General features: G+C 55.0%; 1 protein-coding gene across 1 annotated transcript in view; it reads left to right on the top strand.

Moving 5' to 3' along the window:
- Nucleotides 1-26,443, top strand: part of CENPE (centromere protein E) — a 1,817,274-nt gene that overhangs the window by 1,466,873 nt on the left and 323,958 nt on the right. The window contains exons 47-48 of the mRNA XM_086962044.1: nucleotides 10,433-10,738; nucleotides 10,982-11,137. Coding sequence (XP_086818170.1) covers nucleotides 10,433-10,738; nucleotides 10,982-11,137 — 462 coding nt within the window. The remainder of the gene's footprint in view (nucleotides 1-10,432; nucleotides 10,739-10,981; nucleotides 11,138-26,443) is intronic.

Raw genomic sequence — 26,443 nt, forward strand, 5'->3', positions numbered from 1 at the left:
TGTAGTGCTTCTAGTCCTTGGCATGGGTTCCTTGCCGTGCAACCTCTACCTCGCCTGCCTTGACGAGGTCTTTGTGTTTTTCAGCGTTGCAGTGATCCTCTTGTCTATGATGGCTTCTCTTCTTTTGACGGCCACTGTCTCTCGGGCTCTTGTTTTCTTCAGTTCAGGCGCAGTACTTTCACGGCTGATGCCCTGTCCTCGTTTTGCGCCAGGGACAAAATCCACTGTGCGGCACGCTTATTACTATTGGCGCAAACTTGGGCGCACCCTGGTATGTCTGCTTTCATATGGTGTTTGCGTTGTTGTTTCTATGGTCAGGCCTTACTTGGCTTGTCTTTCAAGGTAGCGGATTTACCATGAACGTCTCTGCTGTACATTTTCTTATGGGCTAGTTTTCGGGCCACTTTCCCAACAGCAGTTTTTTCACATTCCCTGCTGCTTCTGCACAAGTGTATTCCACGATTCTGCTATGGGTTCATAGTGTAAAACACTCAGGGGGGAGTGTTCTCTTCCGGATACTCGCTGCTTGGGTCCGGGGACTTTTAGGTTGGTCCTGACTGTTTACACTATCGTGCCTCGCTTCATCTCCTCATCTGTCTTGCGGGGGACGGTTGGTTCTCCCGGCCGAGGGGCCGATGTCGCTTACGGGCCTGGACATTGTCCTGTCCATTTCTGTTTCCACATGACTGTTGGTACTTTTCGCGTACCCTAGTCTATTATTGTGTTCCGCTTCATTTTTGAGGGTCTTTCTTCATATTCTATATCTGCTCTGTGCTCTTACACAGCGGAATCGTGCAGGCAAAGTTCTTTCATGCGGTGTCCGTGGCCCATGACCCGGTCTGCTTGTACTACAAGCTCTTATGTGGTTGTCCGGCTTGCCTGTTTCCCTTTTTGCCTGTTGCCTTATTGCTATTGCGTCTCTCGCATCGGGGCTGCTCATGCTGCCCTACAGGATGGTCTTTGCTATACTTCGTGTGGTTTTAGCCTCCACACAGAATGCTTATGTACCTTCAAGTCTTCCGCTTGACTATTGTTCTTACTGTAGTCCTGTTTTGGGTACTACTGCTGGTTGCTGTCGGCCCTTTCACATGTCTGTGACAGACCGACAATGTACTGGCTTGTCTTCTGTATCTGAAAGAAACAAGTTAGTGTTAGATTCCTTACCTTAGAATATCCCCAGGCGTCAGACTGGATCCGGAAAGTTTTTGTAAGCAGTACCGCTGCGCGTCGGTAGGCGTTGTCTGCAGCTCCGCGTCCGTCGTCTGCGTCGTGATCGCCGGAATGACGTCGGAGTACTTAGACGCCGCCCTCGCGCGCTGACGTCAATTCTTCTATTTTCCGCGCCAGCAAGCGCAGATCCGGGAAGAGCAGTAATCTAGTCATTTTTTTTACTATGTTTTTTGATCTTTCGATCACTTTTCGAGTCGACCTTTGACTCGCGGTGCAGATAGGGATGCCTGGTTTTAAACCTTGCAAGGCCTGCCACCGCCTGATGTCAGTGACCGACCCCACCATCGGTGCCTCTACTGCCTCGGGCCGACCATGATGACAATTCATGCTCCAACTGCCGGGTCTTAACCTCGAAGGCTAGACGGGAGCGATCCCGTAAGCTGCTCGAGCTCCGGCAGTCGGCTCCGTGCTGCTCGAGGTCCTGGTCGAGGAACCGGTCGCGCAGCCGCAGTCATCTCCGCTCGACGAATCACCACCACTCGTCGGGCTCCAAGTCCTCAGGTAAGTCAAGGCATTTACAGAAGAAGTCGAAGAGGCCTCATCGCTCTTCCGATTCCCCCCGACGCTCTCAACGCGGCTGCGTCGGCGCCGCAGGTGTAGCGTCCAGCTCCATACCCGCCGGTCCCTGGACTTCACTCGACACCGGAGGAGATAAGTGCTTTCCTCACGGCCGTGAGGTCGCACTTCCCTCAGTCGGAACCTGCCAGGTGTGACTGGGAGCCCTAGCGGGCCGGCGGCTCAGGCCCCGGCGCCGCAGGGCCCCGCAGAATCCAGGCCTGGACGCGGGTCGTCGCCAGTCGATCTTATGACTCCTCCGCTGGCGCCAACCCTGAGGGTGTCGCTCCTTGCGCCGTCCCCGGATGTCTACCCCAGTTTCAGCCCCGGTCCGGGTCTGGCGTCAGACCGTCTCCGGCGCTGATGGGTGAGGCCTTCACCTACGACCTGGCTCCATCATTTTTGCCTGTCTATCAGAAGATGGATGATGAGGAGGACTGGGAGGGGTCTGAGGACCATCTGGCACAGCAGTGCCAGTTTAGCCAGGACTGGGCAGATGAGCTGGGGGAGGCCAGTAGTCTGGACACTTCGCCCGACACTGGATTCGTCTCTCCTCCCTCCGTGGCTTCGGAGGAGGGGGGCAGCTTACAGCGTGGTGTTGAACAGGGCGGCCAAGGCCTTGGCTCTTGAGCTCCCTGTTGCAGCCGTGAGGACTAACCTCCTCACTGAGGTGCTCAAACCACAGGCAAGCTCCTTGGAGCATCTACTGCCGTTTAACTAATCCCTCACTGACGTTCTGATAGGCACCTGGTCCAAGCCCAACACAGGGCTACCTGTGGATCGGAACGTAGCCCGATGCCAAGCGTCCGGCTCCTGGTGACCCCTGCTTTCTGTCAGTTCACCCCACCCCGAGAGCCTGGTGATCCAGGCCTCTACGTCCCAGACCGCATTCCCGACCGCTCCTCCGGATCGGGAATACAAAAGGTATGATCAGTTTGGAAAGAAACTGTACTCCTCCCTGAGTTTGGGGCTGCAGTCTGTCAACACCTCCTGCCTTTTGGGCAAGTTACACCTCTCTGTAGGACACGGTTGCGGAGGTGCTGCCACTGTGCCCGGAGGAGGCCTTGGACACGGCTCGCCCAAGCCCTGGCGGATGGGTGGGATGCAGCACGCTACTCGATCCGGTGTGGACTTGACACCACGGACTCGCTGGGTAGGGCGATTGCATCGACAGTGGCGGTTCGCCGCCACACCTGGCTGAGGTCCGCCAACTTTTCTGGGGATGTCCAAGCCACTCTCATGGACATGCCCTTCGATGGCCGTTGCCTTTTTGGCAACAAAGCGGACAGTGCGCTGGAGCATTTCAAGGACTCCAGGGCTACGGACAAGTCTCTGGGCCTAGGCCAACGCCAGCAAACTTCAGCTTTTCGCCCCTTTCGTGGCCACGGAAGGGGCGCCCCCACATGTCCAGCCAGCCACAGGCCGCAGAACCAGTCAATGGCAGGGTCAGCCACATCCGCTTCAGCACCATCTGCCTCTAAGCCTTCCGAGTCCGACACTTCAGGCCCATTCGACGCCAGTGGGGGGCAGGGTCCGCCATCACCTCCCCCACTGGCGTACCATCACATCGGACAGGTGGGTGATGCAAATCGTCCGAAGGGGCTACTCCCTCCCCTTCGAGTCGACCCCTCCAGCCATGCCACCGCAGTACCACCGCATGTCGGGGATCACTTGCAACTTCTGCAGGAGGAAGTTATGGCCCTCTTGGCCATCGAGCACGTTCCTGGGCCAGAAGTAGGACGTGGTTGCTATTCCCACTGCTTTCTGGTACCCAAGAAGGGCAAAGGAGGCCTAGGCCCTATCTTGGATCTACGGAGCGTCAACGGCTTCCTCCGGATGGAGAAGTTCAGGATGCTGACTTTGGCTCAGGTCCTCGCTGCCATGGACCAAGAAGACTTGATGGTAGCGTTGGACTTGCAGGACGCGTATTTCCACAACCCTGACCTGCCGGCCCACCGGCGTTACCTGTGGTTCATGGTAGGCCAAGAACACTTTTAGTTTATTGTGCTCCCCTTCGGCCTTACCAGCTCCCCTTGGGTGTTAACGAAAGTGATGCCGGTGGTCGCAGCTCATCTGCGCAGGTCAGGGGTTCCAGTCTTCCTCTATCTCGACGACAGGCGGGCTCGCCTCAAACAGTCATCTCCCACCTCCCACCTCCAGACTACGGCCGACCTCCTGCACTCGCTGGGGTTCTCCATCAGGGTGCCAAAGTCACACATGTGCCCTTCTCAGAAGCTCCTTTTCATAGGGGCAGTTCTGGACTCGGTGCAGTTTCGGGTTTATCCCCATGAACAGCGGGTTCGGGATATTCAGGCTCAGATTCCGATCTTTCAGCCTTTATCCCGAGTTTCGGTCAGGTTGACGCTGCGGCTCCTGGGGCTGATCGTCTCCTGCATCCTTCTGGTGCATCACGCCAGGTGGCGGATGCGGGCTCTGCAGTGGGACCTGAAGTTTCAGTGGACACAGCATCAGGGCAACCTGTCCGACCACGCCCTGATCTCGGAGGGCACAGCGAGCCAGTTGCAATGGTGGCTCACGATCCACGATTGGGTCAGCGGCAGATCACTCTCCCTAACCCAACTGGAGCATGTAGAGGTGACAGTTGCCTCCCTCCTGGGATGGGGGGCCACATGGGAGAGAGGTAGATCAGAGGCCTCTGGTCTCTGGCAGAGTCCTGGCTCCATATCAACCTTTTGGAGCTGCGGGCGATTCGTCTAGCACTGAAGGCATTCCTCCCCTCTGTCCGGGGGAGTGTAGTGCAGGTGTTCACGGACAACACCACCGCCATGTGGTACTGCAACAAACAGGGCGGGGCGGGGTCGTGGACCCTTTGTCAGGAGGCTCTGCGCCTCTGGCAATGGCTGGAACACCAGGGCGTTACTCTGGTGGTTCAACACCTGGCAGGTTCCATGAACGCCAGAGCGGACGAATTCAGCCTTCGGTGCATGATGGATCACGAATGGTGTCTGAACTCGGACGTGGTGCAAGGTTGTGAGAAGTTAGCCTGGCATATGATGTCCACTATTCTAGTGGGCACCTTGCACCATTCTAAACGACCATTATTGTTGGTGGTTGAAAAGTCAACTGTATAGACAAGCTTTCCTAGTGGTAGCATGGACCAGCAGTCATAGGCTAAGACTTCAGAGAGCATGTGAAGCAAGTTGTTTTACCAATTATAATCCTTTGAATACCAAATGAAAGGACACCACACAAGGTATATATCAAATATATATATGTATTTATTTCTAACACAACCCCTCTGCACTCTTTGAGGTCAGAGATCGAAGTACATCACAAGTTACTCAATTAGCATATGATAAGTTGCACAAATACAGTTCTGCCCTAGAGGCCTCACAAACCATGTACTAAGTAAGTGGTATAAGAACCACTTCAGAAATAGTGAATAGGCCTAGGGCCTAAGGAATCGCTGTGTAGCGGGAATTCCGTTCTCCTAAAGAATTGTGCATAGAGACCTGGAACCTCGGTGAATTAGGATGGCCCAAAACTCACCTCAGTACCCAAAATCCCCTTACCGAGCTAGCTACAGTGTCTCATTGGTCATAACAAACTCCCAATGCTTAGACAGACCAGAACATGAACTTAGATTACCTCGGGTATCGTGGAATACATGAACACTCTTTCGCTATATAATTATTGCAAACCAGAACGTGGAGTAAATGAGGACACGTGCATATTTGAAATATTTATTTACTAATGCAGGGTTCTCAAACGCAGTATCTTATATAATATTAGCAAACCTATTATAAGCAACAAAGTTATCAACATAGTTATCAGTCCATAAAAGGCGAATGGTGACAGCATACTAAGATGCTGCAATGAATAGGAATTAACAACACCTAATTTTCACCCTACCTATTTAGCATAGTATTTTATATCTATGAAGGTCTCATTTGGGTTTTAGCAGGGCGGGCCCATACCTCAAAATCTCAGATGCAGAGGATCACATCATCTTCCACCAGCTCTCTTCATGCGAATCATTAAGTGTGTTACGTGTGTGTTCAGCACAACAATATAAAACCCACCTAGAGACAGATTTTGGCAGCAGCATGTGTGTTTTGTCTATGGAGGTGCGAAGATCAGACCTCACAACAACACTGTGTCAGTTATGCTTGGAGCCATCAGCACTCACTGTGCAGACAGTGTACCGAGCAAAACTGATATCAGAGCAATAACATATTATTTCTCAAGTAAATCACGAAGCTCTTCTGGGTTGAAAGCTAAAACAACAATTATGTGTCGTGTGCAAAATGAAGCAAAAAAGGAAAAATGGCGTTTAAACATTTAATAAGCTCATGCTAACTTAACACAGTATATAGAAAAGAATTAGCTATAGTACAGCTGGGGTTACACTAAACAACCAAGGGTTAGGGAGTAGGAGACCCACGGGAGAAGCGTGCAGTGCCTAAACACAGTCGCAAGTTACCATTGACTTATAATGGAGAACGAAGAAGTTATAAAGTTACTGTTTAAGGACACTTCCGGATGGACTACAGTAAAACCCCTTTAAACTAGGACACATCGAGAGTCAAGACCCAGGGGAGCACCGGAATACTTGTGTTACCTCACCCAGGGAAGCCGGGTGCATAGGTGTCTTTTCGTGTCGAGTTTGGTCGTCGTTTTCTATGGAGATCTGCAAAAAAGTGCTGCAGGCAACCAGAGGAAAAGTGTCCGGGTGGATCCAAGGGTGGATCGGTGAAGTGAAGAACCTGAAAGCAGAGGGGACATAGTCAGGGTCACTCGCCAGTGGCCAAGAAGGAACCAGGCGATGTCGCCATTATCTCAGGTGAAGAGGTGATACTTTTCTCTGCAGCCACGAGGACTAGGAGGTGTCTACGTCGACAGGAGCTGGATTCGAGCTGTCCCACGAAGGATCTAGTTGACTGCGTTGTCGTTATCCGGACTGGACCCAACAAGCCTTGGCAAACGCAATCCACGCAGGAAGTGAAGATGGGCTTCGGGTCAGACCAGCAAGGTCTGAGGAGCTTCTCCTTTGCAGGGAAGCTGGAGCAACCAGGAAAGCAGTTTGGTTTCAAAGGTTTGTCTTCAGGGGGTCACTAGCCAGCGGGCTAGCAACCGGGAAGACGCGTCGAGCTAAAATGGAAGAGCGGGCCCCACGCGGCACTCGTGGAATGTGGAGGGCTGAGCTTCGGTGCAAATGGCGCTCTGGTCTGGGGCTTCTCGTAACCCAATGCACAACTGTGAGGGTACCTCGGTAGTCGAGCTGTTAGCAACATGCAGGATGTCCAGGGTGTCCGGTCCCACGTCTCTCCTGTCCGCCACGGGTCTCAGCTTTGCTGTGGGTGTGGGTCGGAGTCAGAGAAGTCTGGAAGTCCAGTTCCTGTGTCTCTGAGTCTTCGGAATCCGGCGGGAGATTCGACAAAGCAGACCGGCAAGTTACTGGTGGTGCCTGTTTGCATAGGGTGGTCACTCCTTGACCACAAGGGAGTTGTCTTCAGTCTTCTAGTCAAAATAGAACTTCGAAGGTCCAAGAGTTCTGTATCAAAGTTTCATTCAAGGATAATCTAAAGTCCTGGGGACACAGCTCTTATCTTTATACTGATTTTAGGGTCTTGATTACCTTCTAGGTCCCTCATATGGGTGGACCTGCGAAGGGGGTGGTTACACCCCATTCCCTTTGTCCAGTTTCGTGCCAGAGTGGGGCTGGAGTGCCCCAGCAACTGGTTTGAACAGGGCTATGCATGGAGCACCTTGTGTGCCCCAGGCAGTGTCTCATTTCATTCAACCCACCCTGCCCCAATACACTGTAGCCTGTCTGGGGAGCTGCTAGCACCTCACAAGGCAGGATATCTATTGTCCAGGCCTGCCTCGCTGGAAGGGTTCCCAGCTGCAGGAGGTCAGACTTGTGTCTGTGGCAGCAACATCCATTTTGTGATGCTGAGGCTCTGTTTAACTTTAACCGGGTAAAGCTACAACTACATGTCTTCTCCCTCTAGAAGGGTGGAATGCTACCCCCCCCCACCCCCAGGACTGGCGGGGGGTAGTATTCCACTACTAGGATTATAATGCACTTATATGGTACTGCTATATCATATAACAGCTATAAGGACATGGTTCCAAAAGCTGCAGACAGGCTCAGCTCATGCTAGAGCACCATCTCACATAAAACCAGGCACTCTGCCTTATGGATTGTCAAGGCCTGCCATAGGAGTGATTTATAGATGTATATATGTCTATATGTAATGGTAGGTATAGGGATACTATACCTAAGCAAGGGGTGATTGCGCGACCTTGCCCCAGCTGAGTGATCAGCCAGTTGTGTCAATGTGGATGGCCAGCCACGGGTGGCATAATACATGCTGCAGCCCCTGGTAGGCCTTGGATGCACCTATGCCCTGGGTACCTATGGTACACTATACAGGGGCTCACAAAGGTGACCCAATACCCAATTAGGTATGTACCTAAAGTATATGGTATGAATTTAGAGCGAGAACAGCTGGGCTGTGGGTCTGATTAGCAGTCCCACAACCACACTAAAGTTGAGAAACCAGTATATCAGAGCAAAAAGTGGGGGTGACCATAGGAAGCAGACCCTACTCTCCTACACAAGGGTTCCTTGCGTTTCACTCCCTGGGGTGGTCCCCTGCTTCAGGATGCTCTTTTCTTGGAGTTCATGTATTAAACAGTCCCCCTCTACTGTGGGGGGTGCATTTCCCCTTCCAGTCTGAGGTGGTGGTCTGGAGATCTGAGGTTTTTCTCAACAATTATGCGTGCTCCTTTCTACAGCTCCTATTGGCACCTTCGGTGCCTCTGCTGCCACTCCCTTCGGATGTGTTTTTTGTCATTGGGTGTCACCCTACTCTATGCCTGCGGGACAGCTCCTCTAATGCAGGTCGTCCCAGGTGCTGCGCTCTGGGTCTGTCTCTCCTGGGTGAGTTCTCACCTTGACCTTCAGGCTTTCAGGCTGCCTTGTTGGGCAGTCCGGTGCTCACCAGCCACCTTGTCTCCATGGCTTTCTGCTCTGGGCATGTTTTAGTTGTGGTCCGTATCAGTGTGCATCGCCGTGATAGTGTTCGCCCCTGTCGCCCCTCTTTGTGACTAGGTCTGCACTTGCTGTGTCTTTTGTTCCCGCCTGTACTTTTAAGACGTTGCTTAGTTCCTGCCTCTGGACCTTTGCTTCCTGGATTCTGCCTCTCCGGCATCCCTTGTGTGGGCTAGCCTGGTAGGCTCTGGTTTCATCTCTTCTTGTTGTCCCCTAGCTTTGGTTGGTGTCAACTTAGTGCGCCATTAAGCTCTGGGAGTAGTCCTCCTTCCTCCCTTCATTGTGGACTCTCTCTCTTCTGTTATGGGATATGGCTAGTGCCGTCTCTACATCTCCTACTCAAACGGGTATGGTGTTGCGCCATTCTGGCAGTTTTGTGATACCTTGTCTCACGTTGGCTTTTGCTCTTTCGAGCTACTTTGGTTGCTGTCTGGCCGCTCCGCCACAGCCTTCCCCATAGTCCATCACTCTGTTGCCGGCTTAGTGCTTCGGGCACTTTCTGTTGTTCTGTCGCAGACCCACCTCCCCCTTGGGGTATGACTGTGGTATCTATTCTAAGTTAAGGAATCTGCGGATAGATGTCTCTAACAGATGTACAATTTACTTACCTTCGGTAACAATGAATCTGGTAGAGACGTTGTCTAGCCGCAGATTCCTTAATGCCCACCCATCCTCCCCGTTCTGCGACTATCTTTCCAGGTGGCCTTTCCTTGCTTTGCCTTCTTTCAGTTGGTATTGGTTTTCATCCAGGGTGCTCGCATTGGTGCGGCCCTTTTAAGAATTGCCATATGCAGCTGTTTCCCTCCAAGTGGCTTTTTGCCTGTACAACTCTGCTTTTTGATTCACCTTCATTAGGAGATTCTTATTCTCTCCTATTGCCTTTCTTCCCTACCGCCTTCTCCATTGACTCAGGGCTCTTGTCTCCTATATAGTAGTCTTCTTTGGGGATCTGCTAGGTTGTGTTTTCGGCCTACCATTACTATAAGGGAAGTTCCATTCTTTTCATACCTTCTCGCAGTAGATTGTTGTTCTTCCTGTGCTCCGTCCTTGTTGGCCGGCACAGTTCTATGTGGTAATAACAGTCTACCTTTGTCTTTTGAGATATTCTCCCCTTGTTACTCAGCCTTTGGGGAGGGTCCATGCTTCGCTTGCAAGGTTCTTTTCTCAGAGCTTTGCTCTGCCTTTACACCTTCACTTATAAGTAAACAGTGTCTGATACTGTCTTTCATGATGGTGTTTTGCACCACCCGCCTTCTTTATTGTACAGATTTTTCATCTTTCGCACACTGTTCCCATACTTTTACTGTTTTTTTTGGTGGCTCCCCGTTGTGCCACGGAAAAGTTTCTCCGAAGAAAACTGACGTTAGCGTGCCGGGAGTGACTTATATGACCTTGCTGACGTCCCGTTCGTGGACGCCTGGGGATATTCTAAGTTAAGGAATCTGCGGCTAGACAACGCCTCTATCAGATACATCGTTACCAAAGGTAAGTAACTCTTAGTTTAAGAACAATCAAGATTTTCTTTTCAGCGGCTTCATAGGCTTACTAGAGAAAATGATCTAACTTTGTTGTTGAAAATTCTTTTTCTCAAGGGTGTAATTTGTATTTTTCTAATGTTCCATTTAGTTAACAAACCTATTAGAAGATCTGAATCACATGACACATGAAAAAGAACAGGTTATGAATGAGAAAAAACAGCAGGAGCAAAGATGGTTTTCAGAGATGAAAAAACTGGAAGAGAGATTAAAGGCTGGCGAGTCTGAATTGGAAACAGTAGAAATGGAAAAATGTGCATTGACGCGAAAACTACAGGATAATCAAGAACGTGCAGCCGATTTTATTCGAGAAAAGATTGAGTTAGAGCACATGCAAGAGACCTCAAGAGCTGTGATAGCCCAGCTCAGTGAAGATGTTGAAAAGAACCTTAGAACGGTCAGTCATTGGTATATAGAAATCTGGCATTGTATTGTCCCCTGAAAGTACTGCTTCATATCAGTTTGTAATAAGCTTCTCCTAGACAATGCTGGTAAAATACTAACTTATTATTCATTTATAGGTTTTTAGTGTTTTAACTTTTATCCTATTGTTAATATTGAACCTTTTTGCAGGTTTCATTACAAGCCTTAAGTTTGTTCTATGTGTTTGTGCTTACTGAAACACAAAACTTTCTTTCAGTCAGTAGAAGCTGAAGAAGCACTAAGAATAGCTGAAGAAGAACTTAAACAGCAGAAACGTCGTGTGGACGAGTTACAGAATCAAGTTGAAGCGTATTCCACGAGCATTCAAGAGAAGTCAGTTGCTCTTCAAACTGCATCAGCCCTTGAAGAAAAGGTACCCCAAAGTAATATTACTGTTGAGCATTCATAATTGAAAGACTAAACACTGGTAGTGAAGCGATAAGGCAATACTTCCAACAGGCATGAAATATACAATGTGGAACACCTGTACTTACTGTGGTTGCAGTATCTGAAAGAAACATGTTAGTGTTAGATTTCTTACCTTAGAAGTTCCCCAGGCGTCAGACTGGATCCGGAAAGTTTTCGTCAGCAGTACCCCTGCGCGTCGCTAGGTGTCGTCTGCGGCTCTGTGTCCGTCGACGGCGTCGTGATCACCTGGATGACGTCGTTAAAGTACTTAGACGCCACCCTCGCGTGCTGACGTCAGTTCTTCTTTTTTCCGTGCCAGCAAGCGCAGATCCGGGAAGAGCAGTACTCTTAGTCATTTTTTGACTAACTTTTTTGATGTATTTTTTTTTATCTTTATTTTATTGAGATCCGGGCAGAGAAAAAAACATCGTACAAGTGGCACATAGTGCGGCAACCATTGCTGGGCCTCCCACCCCCAATTCCCCCCCCCCACCCACCACCTGCCCCCCCAGCAGCTTCATAAGGTGATGGCAGCGTCCGCCTGCCTAGCAAATGTCCCGGAGTGCCCGACGGAGCTTGCATCCTGTCAAAGATTTCCAAACAGAAACTCAATTTGACGATAAGAACTAAAAATCCCCCAACAACCTCCCCCCTCTCAGAACCGGTGTGCCTGAGGTAGTGCCAGTGTGCGTTTCGCACATGGCAGCGGGGTCCGCCTATCCCCCTGTGGCGTCCTCCGAAGATGAAGAGTCCGAGAGCCTCAGAAGGCAGAGATATTTCGGACATGTGACTTCATTAAATTATGTTGACAGGATTGCAAGCAGCGGCTGCCAAGTAGTAGCATAAGTAGACTGAGTGAGGGAAGCCTGAATGCGCTCCATGCCCGCTATATGCCACAGTCTGTGGAGCCAACCTGTGTGAGTTGGTCGGGTCTGTGTTCCCCAAAGTGACAGGCTGTGTTGCTATTGCCAGTCCTATCTGTTTTCCCTGGATTGATTTCCGAGGGAAAGTAAGTGGCTTGGGTAGGCCCAGGAGTGTGTACGCTGAAAAACTTGGGATTTCAGTGTCAAAGTGTCTGTCGATTTCATTGAGAACATCCGACCAGTAACCCTACACCTCCCGGCAGCCCCAAAGCAGGTGAGTAGTACCCTCTTCGTTGCAACCCCTCCAGCAAGTAGGGCTCCGATCCAGATTACCGCTATGCAGGCGGACCGGGGTCAGATACCAGTAGGTGACTACTTTGACCGCCGCCTCCCTTCTCGCAGTGTTCCTTGCGGTGTGGTTTGCTCTGTAATATATGGCATGCCACTCCTGTACAGAAAGATCCCTTCCCAGTTCACACTCCCAGCGTTTCTGACCCGCTGAACGTGGTATGGAGATCGCTGGGTAAAGCATGCGATAGAGCTCTGAGATCAGTTTCCGATCTGAGTCTTTAGTAACAAGCCATTTCTCGCAGGCCAACAATTTCTGACCCACAAGTGAGCGCACCTCTGGGTGCATCAGCCAGTGTCTAAATTGGAAGTATTGGTACCTACTCGGGTTAGGAAGGTCATAGAACTGAGTGGGGTCCGAGAATTGCATAAAGCCTAAGAGATCGAAAAAGTGGCCAGCTGATCTGCATGCGGATGTGCGCCATTGTGGGAAAGCTAGTCTGTCCACCCCGGGCTCAAATTCCAGATTATCAAGCAGTGGTGTCAGCGGCGAGGGAAACGTAGTAAGCTCCCTTCGGCACGCGACTGCATCCCAAACCCTTATTAATGTAGTCGTTACCGGGGATTTCTTGAGATATTTCGGCCGGTTCGTGCACCTCAGGAAAGGAATTTTCTATAGAGCATCTGTGCCATTGCACGGTCTTGAAAGAGCCTCCTTTTTTCCGACTCGGGCCGGCTCCACTCCACCAAATACCAGAGTTGGGCATCCTGAAAGTATTGTAGGAGGTTAGGAATCCCCAGCCCTCCCTCATCCGGATGTCGATGAGACAGATCCCTGCGCATCCGCTGCCTTTTCCCTGCCCAAATGAATTGTTGGATGGCATCTTGCAGCTTGCGGATAGTTCCTAGAGGTGGGCCCACAGGAACGGTTTGGAAGACTTATAGAATTTTAGGCAAGATGGAAAGTTTTATCGCCGCGATGCGGCCCAACGGAGACAGCGAGTGCTGTTGCCATTGACTCAAATCCCCTTGAATTTGAGAATTAAGTCGCCCGTAGTTCTAGGAAACAGTCTGCTCCATGGACTGGGTTAAAGTAATTCCTAGGTATGGGATCTCCGGGTAAGCTTGAAGGTCCCCAAATTCCGGGGGAGTATTCTCGGCCCCGGAAACATTGCTACCCAAGGGGAGAAACATGGATTTCCCTGTGTTCATTTTAAAGCCTGACACCGCCCTGAAGACCTCTAGCTCAAGTAGAAACTCTGGCACCGACCGCCTAGGTGTGTCCAGTGCCGTCAGGATATCGTCCGCGTACAGACTGAGTGTGTGGTGCTCCCCGCCGAAGGAAACTCCCCGAATGTTGGGATTGTCCCGGATTCTCTGGGCAAGTGGTTCTATGTAGAGCGGAAAGAGGAGGGGGGATAAAGGGCACCCCTGCCTCGTTCCCCGCTGGATGTCGAATGGTCGCGATGTCGTACCATTCACCCGCATCGATGCTCTCGGCCTCTCGTAGCAGCTCGCAACCCAGACCCTAAAGCGGTCCCAGATGCCAAAGTGTACTAGCGTCTTGTCCAGGAACCCCCCAGTTCACCCTGTCGAACGCCTTCTCAGCATCGATCGTCAGGAGCATGGCGTCCGACTGATTATAGTGGGCCTTGTCAGTGAGGTGCATGAGGCGTTTGGTGTTGTCTCTGCATTGGCGGTTCAGGATGAAGCAAGATTGTTCAGGCTCTATGATGCCAGGCAGCCGTGGCCCCAGTCGAGAAGCCAGAACCCCGTAAACAGTTTTAAATCGAAATTGAGTAGGGAGATAGGTCTGTACGCGGAGCATTGGGTGGCGTCCTTCCCTGGTTTAGGCAACACGATGATGTCCGCTTCAAACATATGCGGTGGAACGGAGCCCAGCCCCTGAAAAGAATTAAAAAGTCGGGTTAGAACAGGCGCTAACAACGGGCAGAATAATTTATAGAATCCCACAGAGAAGCCATCTGGCCCGGGGATTTCAAGTGTTTGAGTCTAAAGATCGCCCCAATGACTTCTTCGATCCTGATAGGCGCGTCTAGAGCAGCCGCGCCCAAGGCATTAAGGCGCGATGTCGCCGCAAGGTTAAGGTAGTCCTCACCAGCTGTGCCTATGTTCTGGTCCCTGCTATACAGGGACGCGTAATACTCCTTAAAGGTGGCAGCGATCTGGTCGTCGGTTGTAACCGACTCGCCATGGGCATCACGGATGGCAGCAATCCGTCTGCTGGGTGCGGGCTCTGAGTTTGCTCGCCAGGAGCCGCCCTGTCCTTTTCCCCCCCTCATAATAGGTGTGCTTGAGCTTCAGGTACGCAAATTCTGCACAGTCCATGTAGGAGAGTAGAGTCTGCTTCCTATGGTCACCCCCACTTTTTTGCTTTTGCTTTACTGGTTTTCGACTTAGATGTGGCTGTGGGCCTGCTAATCAGACCCACAGTCGAGATGCACTCTCTCTAAATTTAACATGTACCCTAGGTACAACCGCAATTGGGAATTGGTTCACCTGGTCAGCCCCTGTACTAAGTGTACACTAGGTACTCAGGGCATAGGTGCAACGAAAGCCTACCAGGGGCTGCAGCATGTATTATGCCACCCCTGGCTGGCCACACCAACTGACATCACTGGCTGATCATTCAGCTGGGGCAAGGTCGTGTAATCACCCCTTGCTTAGGTATAGTATCCCTATACCTACTGATATATAGACACATAGTAACCTATAAGTCACTCCTATGGCAGGCCTTAACAATCCTGAAGGCAGAGTGCCTGGTTACGTGTGAGATGGTGCTCTAGCATGAGCTGAGCCTGTCTGCAGCGTTCTTAACCATGTCCTTATCGCTGTTCTATGATATCGCCATACCATATACTCTTAAGTGCATTATAATCCTTGTGGTTGAATGATAACTTTGGTTTGGCTTTATCCAAACATGTCGTGTAAGGTGTCATACGCTTTGGAATACTACCCCCTCGCCAATTCTGGCGACGGGGGGTAGCATTCCACCCTTCTAGAGGGAGAAGACATGTTAGTTCTGACTATCCCGGTTTAAATTAACCAGAGCCCCAGCTTCACAAAATGGACGCTGCTGCCCCGACACACGTCTAACCTACTGCTGCTGGGAGTCCTTCCAATCACGGAGGTTTGGACAATAGGTTTCCTGCCTGGAGAGGTGCGAGCACCACCCCAGACAGGAGTTTGTGTATTGGACAGGGAGGGCTGAATACAAAACACACTGCCTGGAGCACACTAGGTGCTCCATGCATACCCCAGTTCAAACCGGTTGCTGGGGCACTCCAGCCCCAGCTCTGGCGTTAAACTGGACAAAGGAAAGGGGGTGTAACCACTCCCCTTCCTGGTCCCACCCATAGAAGGAACCTAGTGAGTAAACCAGCCTCCTTTAGTTGTATAAAGATAGGAGCTGACCCAGGAAACATTAGATCTGAAAGAAACACGTTAGTGTTAGATTCCTTACCTTAGAATATCCCCAGGCGTCAGTCTGGATCCGGAAACTTTTGCGTAGCAGTACCCCTGCGCGTCGGTAGGCGTCGTCTGCAGGCGTCCCCTGCGGCTCCGCGTCCGTCGTCGGCGTCGTGCGCCGTGATGACGTCGCTGGAGTACATAGACGCCGCCTCCGCGCGCTGACGTCAGTTCTTCTTTTTTCCGCGCCAGTGGACGCAGATCTGAAGAGCAGTACTCCGGTCTTTGACCAAGTTTTTCAATTGTTTTTTCCTCTACGGTGCCTGATAGGATGCCTGGGTTTAAGAATTGCGATGACTGTGAGCGCACGATGTCGGTCACAGACCATCACCGCCTCTGCCTCCGGTGTCTGGGCCCTGACCACGACGTGGACTCCTGCGTCGACTGCCGGGCCCTTACCAACAAGGCTAGGCGGGAGCGGTCCCGCAAGCTGCTGGAGCTCCGGGTGTCGGCCCCACGTCGGGACCGGGAGCGGTCCCGGTCCGGCCGGAGGTCGAGAGAGCGTTCGAGGGAGCGGTCGCGGAGCCGCGCCGGGCGCTCCGGAAGTCGACACCACTCGTCAGGCTCGTCAGGTAAGAAGCACAAGAAGTCGGGGCGTCGTCATCGTACCCCCGACTCCCCCCGACGCTCGCGCGATGCGGCCGGGGGCTCGGGTGACCCCAACCCCGCGGCTCCGCGAGAGTCGCCGGCGCGGCCTGCCTCATACCCTCCGGTCCCTGGGCATGGCGCGACGCCTGAGGAGATCGAGGCGTTCCTCATGGCCATGAGGGCGCTCGCTTCTCCGACGGGGCCTACGGCGCCTTCGGGCCCAGTGCTACCGTCTGGGGGCCCTAGCGGTTCGGGTGTCCCTGCCTCGGCGCCGTCGGGTGCTCCGGCCCCGGCGCCGCCGACGGCTCCGACCCCGGCGCCGCAGGGGCCTTCGGGATCGGCGCCGGCTGGTCTTCCGGCCTCCCCGGCGCCGTTGCCATCGGGGTTACCCCCGACGCCGCCCCCGCGCGGCGCCGGTTCTCCACTGCCGGTTCCGGCCGGCGGTGGGGTTCCGACGCCGGCTCCGGGCGGCGCCGTCCCCTTACCTTCTCCGACGCCGGACGCGGCGCCGGACGGGCGTCGCACGACATCTGAAAGAGACACGTTAGTGATAGATTCCTTACCTTAGAATATCCCCAGGCGTCAGACTGGATCCGGAAATTTTTGCGTAGCAATACCCCTGCGCGCTGTTAGGCGTCGTCTGCGGCTCCGCGTCCGTCGTCGGCGTCGTGAGCGCCGGGATGACGTCATCGGAGTATATAGACGGCGCCCATGCGCGCTGACGTCAGTTCTTCTTTTTTCCGCGCCAGCTAGCGCAGATCCGGAAGAAGCTCTACCCCCAGTCACTTTTTGACTGAAAACTTTTTGATCTTTTTGATCCTCTACTTAGTCGATTCTCGACTATCGGTGCCAGGGATGCCCGGGTTCAAGCCTTGCTCGAAGTGCGGCCGACTCATGTCGGTCACGGACCCCCATCGCCGGTGCCTGAAGTGCTTAGGCCTCGACCACGACGATCGAACCTGTGACGACTGCCGGGCCCTGACGTCGAAGGCTAGGCGGGAGCGGTCCCGCAAGCGTCTCGAGCTGAGGCAGTCGGCCCCGCGCCGCTCCAGGTCCCGGTCCCGGTCCCACGGGAGGTCGAGGGACAGGTCGCGAGGTCGGAGTCATCGACGCTCCGGGAGTGGTCACCGATCGTCTGGATCCAAGTCCTCAGGTAAGAGGCATGAGAGGTCGGAGCGCCACCATCGGTCCTCCGACCCGCCCCGACGCTCGCTCGATGCGGCCGGGGGTTCGGGCGACACCGCCCACGCGGCTCCGCGGGAGTCGCAAGCGTCGCCGCCTGCCCCACACCTTCGGGTCCCTGGGCACGGCGCGTCGCAGGAGGAGGTCGAGAGGTACCTCATGGCCATGAGGGCCCTCCCTCCTCAGTCGGTTCCCGTGGCGCCTTCGGGCCGATCGGCTCCGTCTGGAGGTCCTTCCGGGTCGGGCGCTTCGGCCCCGACGACGTCGGGTGCTTCGGGCCCGGCGCCGCTGGCGACTTCGGTCCCGGCGCCGCGCGACCTCGCTGGATCCGGCTCCGGATCCGGGACCTCGCCGGTCGACCTTACGACCTCACCGGCGCCGTCCCTTCAGGTGTCGTCCCCGGCAGCCGTAGTGGTTGCCGACCCCAATGCTTCCTACGGTCCGCCTCAGGCGTCGGAGGGGCGCCGCTGGGCGCCGATTCCGTCGGCCATCGGAGAATTCTATCTCCACGAGGAGGCCCTGGCTGTTCATCCTGGTCTCCAGGAGCTGGGTGACGAGGAGCAATGGGAGGGGTCCGAGGACCCTCTGGCACGTGATTGCCAGTCACATCAGGACTGGACATATGAGCTTGGGGAGGCCAGTGGTATTGACACCTCGCCAGACACTGGATTTACATCGCCCCCGACTGTGGCTTCGGAGGCGGGTTCTGCTTACAGCGTAGTGTTGACGAAGGCAGCTAAGGCCCTAAACCTTGAGCTCCCCGTCGCGGCCGTGAGGACTAATCTCCTCACTGAGGTGCTCAAACAGCAGTCCGGCTCCGCGGAGCCCCTTCTGCCGTTCAATGAGGCCTTGTGTGACGTTCTGCTGGGCACTTGGTCCAAGCCCGCCACAGGTCCCCCTGTGGATAGGAACGTGGCCAGACGCTACCGCCCGGCACCGGGCGACCCTTGCTTTTTGTCCACCCACCCCACCCCCGAGAGCCTGGTCATCCAGGCCTCCACTTCCCAGACCGCATTCCCGACGGCCCCGCCCGATCGGGAATCCAAGAGATATGAGCAGTTCGGGAAGAAGGTCTTCTCGTCTGTGAGCCTAGGGCTCCGGTCAGTCAACACCAACTGTCTCTTGGGCCGCTACACCCACACTCTGTGGGACACGGTTGCGGAGGTGCTGCCACAATGCTCTGAGGAGGTCAGGGCTAAACTCAGCCAAACCCTTGCGGACGGCCGAGATGCGGCACGATTTTCCATCCGGTGTGGGCTGGATACCACGGACTCACTGGGCAGGGCGATGGCAACGACGGTGGCGGTTCGACGCCACGCCTGGTTGAGGTCCGCCAATTTCTCGGCCGATGTCCAGGCCACTCTCCTGGACATGCCGTTTGATGGCCGTCGCCTCTTCGGCGACAAGGCAGACCATGCGCTGGAACGTTTTAAGGACTCCAGGGCCACGGCCAAGTCCTTGGGCCTTGCGGCCCCACGCCAGCAATCGGGTGCCTTTCGCTCCTTTCGTGGCCACGGAAGGGGCGCCCCACCACGGACCGTCAGCCACGCGCCGCAGAATGTGCAGCAACGCGGTGGCGGCCGTGGGAACCGCCGTGGCGGTGGTCGGGGCCAGCGGCGAGGCCAGTCCACACCTCCCTCAGCAGCCCCCGCCTCAAAACCTTCCTAGTCCGAGTTTTCAGGCCCATGTGACGCCTGTGGGAGGCAGGGTTCGCCATCACCTCTCCCACTGGCATACAGTCACTTCGGACAGGTGGGTGCTGCAAATTGTCCGAAGGGGTTTCTCCCTCCCCTTCGAGTCTTCCCCTCCATCCATGCCACCTCAATGCCACCGTGTGTCGGGGGATCACTTGCGACTTCTGCAAGGGGACGTTTCGGCCCTCTTGGCCAAGAGGGCCATCGAGCGCGTTCCTGGGCCAGAAGTAGGACGTGGCTGTTACTCCCACTACTTTCTGGTACCCAAGAAGGGCAAAGGGGGCCTACGCCCTATCTTGGATCTGCGGAACGTGAACGGCTTCCTCCGTACGGAGAAGTTCAAGATGCTCACTTTGGCTCAGGTCCTGGCTGCCCTGGACCCAGGAGACTGGATGGTAGCGTTGGACTTGCAGGACGCCTATTTCCACATCCCCGTCCTGCCGGCCCACCGGCGTTACCTGCGGTTCACGGTAGGCCACGAGCACTTTCAGTTTACCGTGCTCCCCTTCGGCCTTACCAGCGCCCCACGGGTGTTCACGAAGGTGATGGCGGTGGTCGCAGCCCATCTGCGCAGGCAAGGGGTGTCAGTCTTCCCCTACCTCGACGACTGGTTGTTGAAGGCGGGCTCGCCCCAGACAGTCGTCAGCCACCTCCAGACTACGGCCGACCTCCTGCACTTGCTGGGGTTCTCCATCAATGTGCCGAAGTCACACCTGTGTCCCTCTCAGAAGCTCCTTTTCATCGGAGCGGTTCTCGACTCGGCGCAGTTTCGGGTTTACCCACCCGAGCAGCGGGTTCGGGATATTCAGGCTCTGATTCCTGTCTTCGGGCCGTTATCCCGGGTCTCGGTCAGGTTGACGCTGCGGCTTCTGGGACTGATGGCCTCCTGCATCCTTCTGGTGCGTCACGCCAGGTGGCGGATGCGGGCTCTGCAGTGGGACCTGAAGTTTCAGTGGGCCCAGCATCAGGGCAACCTGTCCGATCATGTCCTGATCTCGGAGGGCACTGCGAGACAACTGCAGTGGTGGCTCACGGACCGCGACTGGGTCAGTGGCAGACCTCTCTCTCTACCCCAGCCGGAGCACGTAGTTGTGACGGACGCGTCCCTCCAGGGCTGGGGAGGCCACATGGGAGAGGCGGAGATCAGAGGCCTCTGGTCTCCGGCGGAGTCCCGGCTCCACATCAACCTTCTGGAGCTGCGGGCGATTCGTCTTGCACTGAAGGCATTCCTCCCCTCTGTCAGGGAGAGCGTGGTGCAAGTGTTCACCGACAACACCACCGCCATGTGGTACTGCAACAAACAGGGCGGTGTGGGGTCGTGGACCCTTTGCCAGGAGGCTCTGCGCCTCTGGCAGTGGCTGGAACATCAGGGCGTGACTCTGGTGGTTCAACACCTGGCAGGTTCTCTGAATGCCAGGGCGGACGAACTCAGCCGCCGGTGCATGATGGATCACGAATGGCGTCTGAACTCGGACGTGGCGCAAGGTCTCTTTCGACAGTGGGGAGAGCCTTGGTTAGATCTATTCGCCACAGAAGAGAACGCGCAATGTCAGCAGTTCTGCGCGTTGGAGTTTCCAAGGCGGCACTCGCTCGGAGACGCTTTTCGTCGCGAGTGGAGCTGCGGCCTGTTGTACGCCTTTCCGCCTATACCACTTCTGCCCAGAGTGCTGAAGAAGATCAAGCGCGACCGGGCCCAGGTTATCCTTGTGGCTCCGGACTGGGCTCGAAGATACTGGTATCCCGAGCTACTCAGCATGTCAGTCGATCCCCCGATTCGTCTGCCTCTTCGGGAGGACCTTCTGTCGCAGCAGCAGGGGACGGTCCTGCACCCGAACCTGTCCAGTCTCCACCTACAAGCTTGGAGATTGAGCGGCGGCAGTTGAGGCCATTTGACTTGCCTCCCGAAGTCTGTGACATCATTCTGGCAGCCAGGCGTCCCTCCACTAAGTCGGTATACGCCTGCCGGTGGAATGGATTTGTGGCATGGTGCGCAGCAAAGGCTGTGGATCCCCTCTCTGCACCCCTTTCGGAAGTGCTGCTCTTTCTTCTTTCCCTTGCCCAGCAGGGCTCTGCTCTGGGCACTCTTAAAGGGTATCTCTCTGCTCTTTCAGCCTTCTTGAGGCTACCTGATCAGCCTTCTTTGTTCAAGTCCCCTATAGTGAGTAGATTTCTGAAGGGCATCACACACATGTTCCCTCCTGTTCCCTTCGTGATGCCCCAGTGGGACTTGAACCTTGTTCTCACCTATCTGATGTGTGCTCCCTTTGAGCCACTTCATAACTGTCCTCTTCGCCTCCTTACGCTGAAGACGGCCTTCCTGGTTGCCATCACCTCTGCCAGGAGAGTGAGTGAGCTCCAGGCTCTTTCTTCTTCTCCGCCTTTCCTGTCTGTTCACCCTGATAAGGTGGTGTTGCGTACACGACCTTCCTTTCTGCCCAAGGTTGTCACGGCCTTCCACATCGGGCAGTCCATCACCTTGCCCACCTTCTTTCCGCCTCCGCATCCCTCGAAAGAGGAGGAGAGGCTCCACCGTCTGGATCCAAAACGTGCGCTCTCCTACTACTTGGACCGCACTCGCCAATTCCGGGTGGATGACCAACTCTTCGTTGGTTACGTGGGCGCGAAGAAGGGAAAGGCTGTACACAAGAGGACCATCTCCAGGTGGATCATCTTGTGCATCCAAGCATGCTACTCCATGGCGAGGAAGGAGCCCCCGGCTGGATTGCGGGCTCACTCCACTCGGACCACGGCGACGACAACTGCCCTGGGCCGCGGTGTCCCCCTGCAGGACATCTGTCAGGCAGCCACGTGGGCCTCGCTGCACACGTTCGCAAGACACTACTGCCTGGACAGTCAAGTCCGGAGGGATGGCTTCTTTGGCCGTTCCGTCCTCCAGGACTTTCTGGTGTGATATTGGTTCGCAGACCCACCACCGCGGGGTTGGTATTGCTGGGGTATCTATTCTAAGGTAAGGAATCTATCACTAACGTGTCTCTTTCAGATGCACAAGTTACTACTTGTGTAACGATATATCTGTAAGAGACATTAGTTAGTGATAGATTCCTTACCGCCCTCCCATCCTCCCCGTTCTGCGAACCGATATTTAGGGTTAAGGTCATCCCCTTTCAGGGCCCTAGTTTCATGGCACCAGTGTTAGTTCTATCATGGCTCTGCGTATCTGGCGCGGAAAAGCTGTGTTATCAGAACTGACGTCAGCGCGCATGGGCGCCGTCTATATACTCCGATGACGTCATCCCGGCGCTCACGACGCCGACGACGGACGCGGAGCCGCAGACGACGCCTAACAGCGCGCAGGGGTATTGCTACGCAAAAATTTCCGGATCCAGTCTGACGCCTGGGGATATTCTAAGGTAAGGAATCTATCACTAACTAATGTCTCTTACAGATATATCGTTACACAAGTAGTAACTTGTGCGCCGGTCCCGGCGCCGATGGGGCCCATGAACCCCGAGGAGCCGGTCTTCATCATTGACTCCGAATACGGAGAGGATGAGGAGTACGGTGAAGGTTGGGAGGGGTCCGAGGACCCTCTGGCTCGCGAGTGCCAGTATGACCCGGACTGGACAGGTGACTTGGGGGATGCCAGTGGTTTGGACGACTCCCCTAACCCTGGTTTGATCTCTCCTCCAACCGTGGCATCGGTGGAGGGAGCTGCCTATTCTGTGGTGCTGATGAGGGCTGCCAAGGCCTTACACCTTGAGCTCCCCGTCGCGGCCGTGAGGCCTAACATCCTCACCGAGGTCTTCAAACCGCAGTCATGCCCAGTGGAGCCACTGCTGCCGTTTAATGAAGCCTTGTCTGACGTTCTGTTGGGCACGTGGTCCAGGCCCGCTTCAGGTGCGCCTGTTGATCGGAACGTGGCCAGGCGCCACCGTCCTTGTCCGGACGACCCCAAGTACCTGTCTACCCACCCCACTCCTGAGAGTCTGGTGATCCAGGCCTCGACCTCCCAGTCCGCATTCCCGTCGGCCCCGCCCGACCGGGAATCCAAGAGGTATGACCAGTTTGGCAAAAAGGTCTTCTCGTCCATTAGTTTGGGCCTGCGGTCTTGCAACACCGCCTGCCTCTTGGGCCGCTACACCCACTCTGTGTGGGATACGGTCGCGGAGCTGCTGCCAGAATGCCCCATGGAGGTGCGGGCAAAGCTCGGTCAGGCTGTGGCTGAGGGCCGAGATGCAGCGAAATATTCAATTCGGTGTGGTCTTGATACGACCGACTCGCTGGGCAGGGCTATGTCTACGACGGTGGCGATTCGTCGCCACGCCTGGCTGAGATCCGCCAATTTTTCGGCTGATGTCCAGAATGCCCTGATGGACATGCCGTTTGATGGCTGTCACCTGTTCGGTGACAAAGCGGACCACGCGCTGGAACGCTTCAAGGACTCCAGGGTCACGGCCAAGTCCTTGGGTCTCTCGACCCAGCGTCAGCAACCGGGTTCGTTTCGTCCCTTTCGTGGCCAAGGAAGGGGCGCCCCCACACGTGCTGCCAGCCACGCGCCGCAACAATCCTTCCAACGCGGTGGCGGCCGTGGAAACCGCCGTGGTGGCGGTCGGGGACAACGGCGGGGTCAGACCACACCTTCCCCCGCAGCATCTACCCCAAAATCCTCCTAGTCCGTGCTTTCGGCCCCATGTGACGCCAGTGGGTGGCAGGGTTCGCCATCACCACGCTCACTGGCGCACGATCACTTCGGACAGGTGGGTGCTGCAAATCGTCCGAAGGGGCTACTCCCTCCCCTTCGAGACCTCTCCTCCAGCCATGCCACCGCAGAACCACCGTGTGTCGGGGGACCACTTGACGCTTCTGCAGGAGGAAGTTACGGCCCTCTTGGCCAAGGGGGCCATCGAGCGCGTTCCTGGGCCAGAAGTAGGGCGTGGTTGTTATTCCCACTACTTTCTGGTGCCCAAGAAGGACAAGGGGGGCCTACGTCCTATCTTGGATCTAAGGAACGTCAACGGCTTCCTCCGGAAGGAGAAGTTCAAGATGTTGACGTTAGCTCAGGTCTTGGCTGCTCTAGACCCACAAGACTGGATGGTAGCGTTGGACTTGCAGGACGCCTATTTTCACATCCCCGTCCTGCCGGCCCACCGGCGTTACCTGCGGTTCACGGTAGGCCAGGAGCATTTTCAGTTTATCGTGCTTCCCTTCGGCCTTACCAGCGCCCCACGGGTGTTCACAAAGGTGATGGCGGTGGTCGCAGCCCATCTGCGCAGGTTGGGGGTTTCAGTCTTCCCCTACCTAGACGACTGGTTGTTGAAGGCGGGCTCGCCCCAGACAGTCGTCCACCACCTTCAGATGACGGCAGACCTCTTGCACGACCTGGGGTTCTCCATCAATGTGCCGAAATCACACCTGTGTCCCTCTCAAAAGCTCCTTTTCATCGGAGCGGTTCTGGACTCGGCGCAGTTTCGGGTTTATCCTCCGGAACGGCGGGTTCGGGATATTCAGGCTTTGATTCCCATCTTTCAGCCGCTATCCCGGGTTTCGGTCAGGTTGACGCTGCGGCTGCTGGGACTGATGGCTTCCTGCATCCTTCTGGTGCATCACGCTCGGTGGCGGATGCGGGCTCTGCAGTGGGACCTGAAGTTTCAGTGGGCCCAGCATCAGGGCAACTTGTCCGACCACGTCTTGATCTCGGAGGGCACTGCGAGACAACTGCAGTGGTGGCTTGCGGACCGCGATTGGGTCAGGGGCAAGTCCCTCTCCCTTCCCCAACCGGAGCACGTTGTCGTGACGGACGCGTCCCTCCAGGGCTGGGGTGGCCACTTGGGAGAGGCAGAGATCAGAGGCATCTGGTCTCCGGCGGAGTCCCGGCTCCATATCAACCTGTTGGAGCTGCGGGCGATTCGTCTGGCACTGAAGGCATTCCTCCCCTTTGTCAACGGGAGTGTGGTGCAGGTGTTCACCGACAACACCACCGCCATGTGGTACTGCAACAAACAGGGCGGTGTGGGGTCGTGGACCCTTTGCCAGGAGGCTCTGCGCCTCTGGCAATGGCTGGAACGTCAGGGCGTGACTCTGACGGTTCAACACCTGGCAGGTTCTCTGAACGCCAGGGCGGACGAACTCAGCCGTCGGTGCTCAATGGATCACGAATGGCGTCTGAACTCGGACGTGGCGCAAGGCATCTTTCTGCAATGGGGAGAGCCTTGGTTAGATCTATTCGCCACCGAAGAGAACGCGCAATGTCATCAGTTCTGCGCGTTGGAGTTTCCAAGACGGCACTCGCACGGCGACGCCTTTCGGCGCGAGTGGAGTTGCGGTCTGTTATACGCCTTTCCGCCTATACCACTTCTGCCCAGAGTGCTGAAGAAGATCAGGCGCGACCGGGCCCAAGTTATCCTTGTGGCTCCGGACTGGGCTCGAAGATACTGGTATCCCGAGCTACTCAACATGTCAGTCGGTCCCCCGATCCGCCTGCCCCTTCAGGAGGACCTTCTGTCGCAGCAGCAGGGGACGGTCTTCCACCCGAACCTGTCCAGTCTCCACCTCCATGCTTGGAGATTGAGCGGCGACAGTTGAGGCCATTTGACTTGCCTCCTGAAGTCTGTGATGTTATTCTGGCAGCCAGGCGTCCCTCCACTAAGTCGGTATACGCCTGTCGGTGGAACAGATTTGTGGCATGGTGCACAGCAAAGGCTGTGGATCCTCTTTCTGCCCCTCTTTCGGAGGTTCTTCTGTTTCTTCTTTCTCTTGCCCAGCAGGGCTCTGCTCTGGGCACTATCAAGGGCTACCTTTCTGCCCTTTCAGCCTTTTTAAGGCTTCCTGATCAGCCTTCTTTGTTCAAATCCCCGATTGTAACTCGATTCTTGAAAGGCATCACTCACATGTTTCCACCTGTTCCGTTTGTGATGCCTCAGTGGGATTTGAACCTGGTTCTGACCTTTCTAATGTGTGCTCCCTTTGAGCCCCTTCATTCTTGTCCTCTCCGTCTCCTGACTTTAAAGACGGCTTTCCTGGTTGCCATCACCTCTGCCAGGAGAGTGAGTGAGCTCCAGGCTCTTTCTGTCCAGCCTCCTTTCCTGTCCATTCATCCTGATAAGGTGGTTCTGAGGACTAGGCCTTCTTTCCTGCCCAAGGTTGTTTCGGCCTTTCACATCGGGCAGTCCATTACCCTCCCTTCCTTCTTCCCGCCTCCGCATCCTT

Source organism: Lissotriton vulgaris, chromosome 3_1, assembly GCF_964263255.1.
Source record: "Lissotriton vulgaris chromosome 3_1, aLisVul1.2, whole genome shotgun sequence".
Classification (NCBI taxonomy): Eukaryota; Metazoa; Chordata; class Amphibia; order Caudata; family Salamandridae; genus Lissotriton; species Lissotriton vulgaris.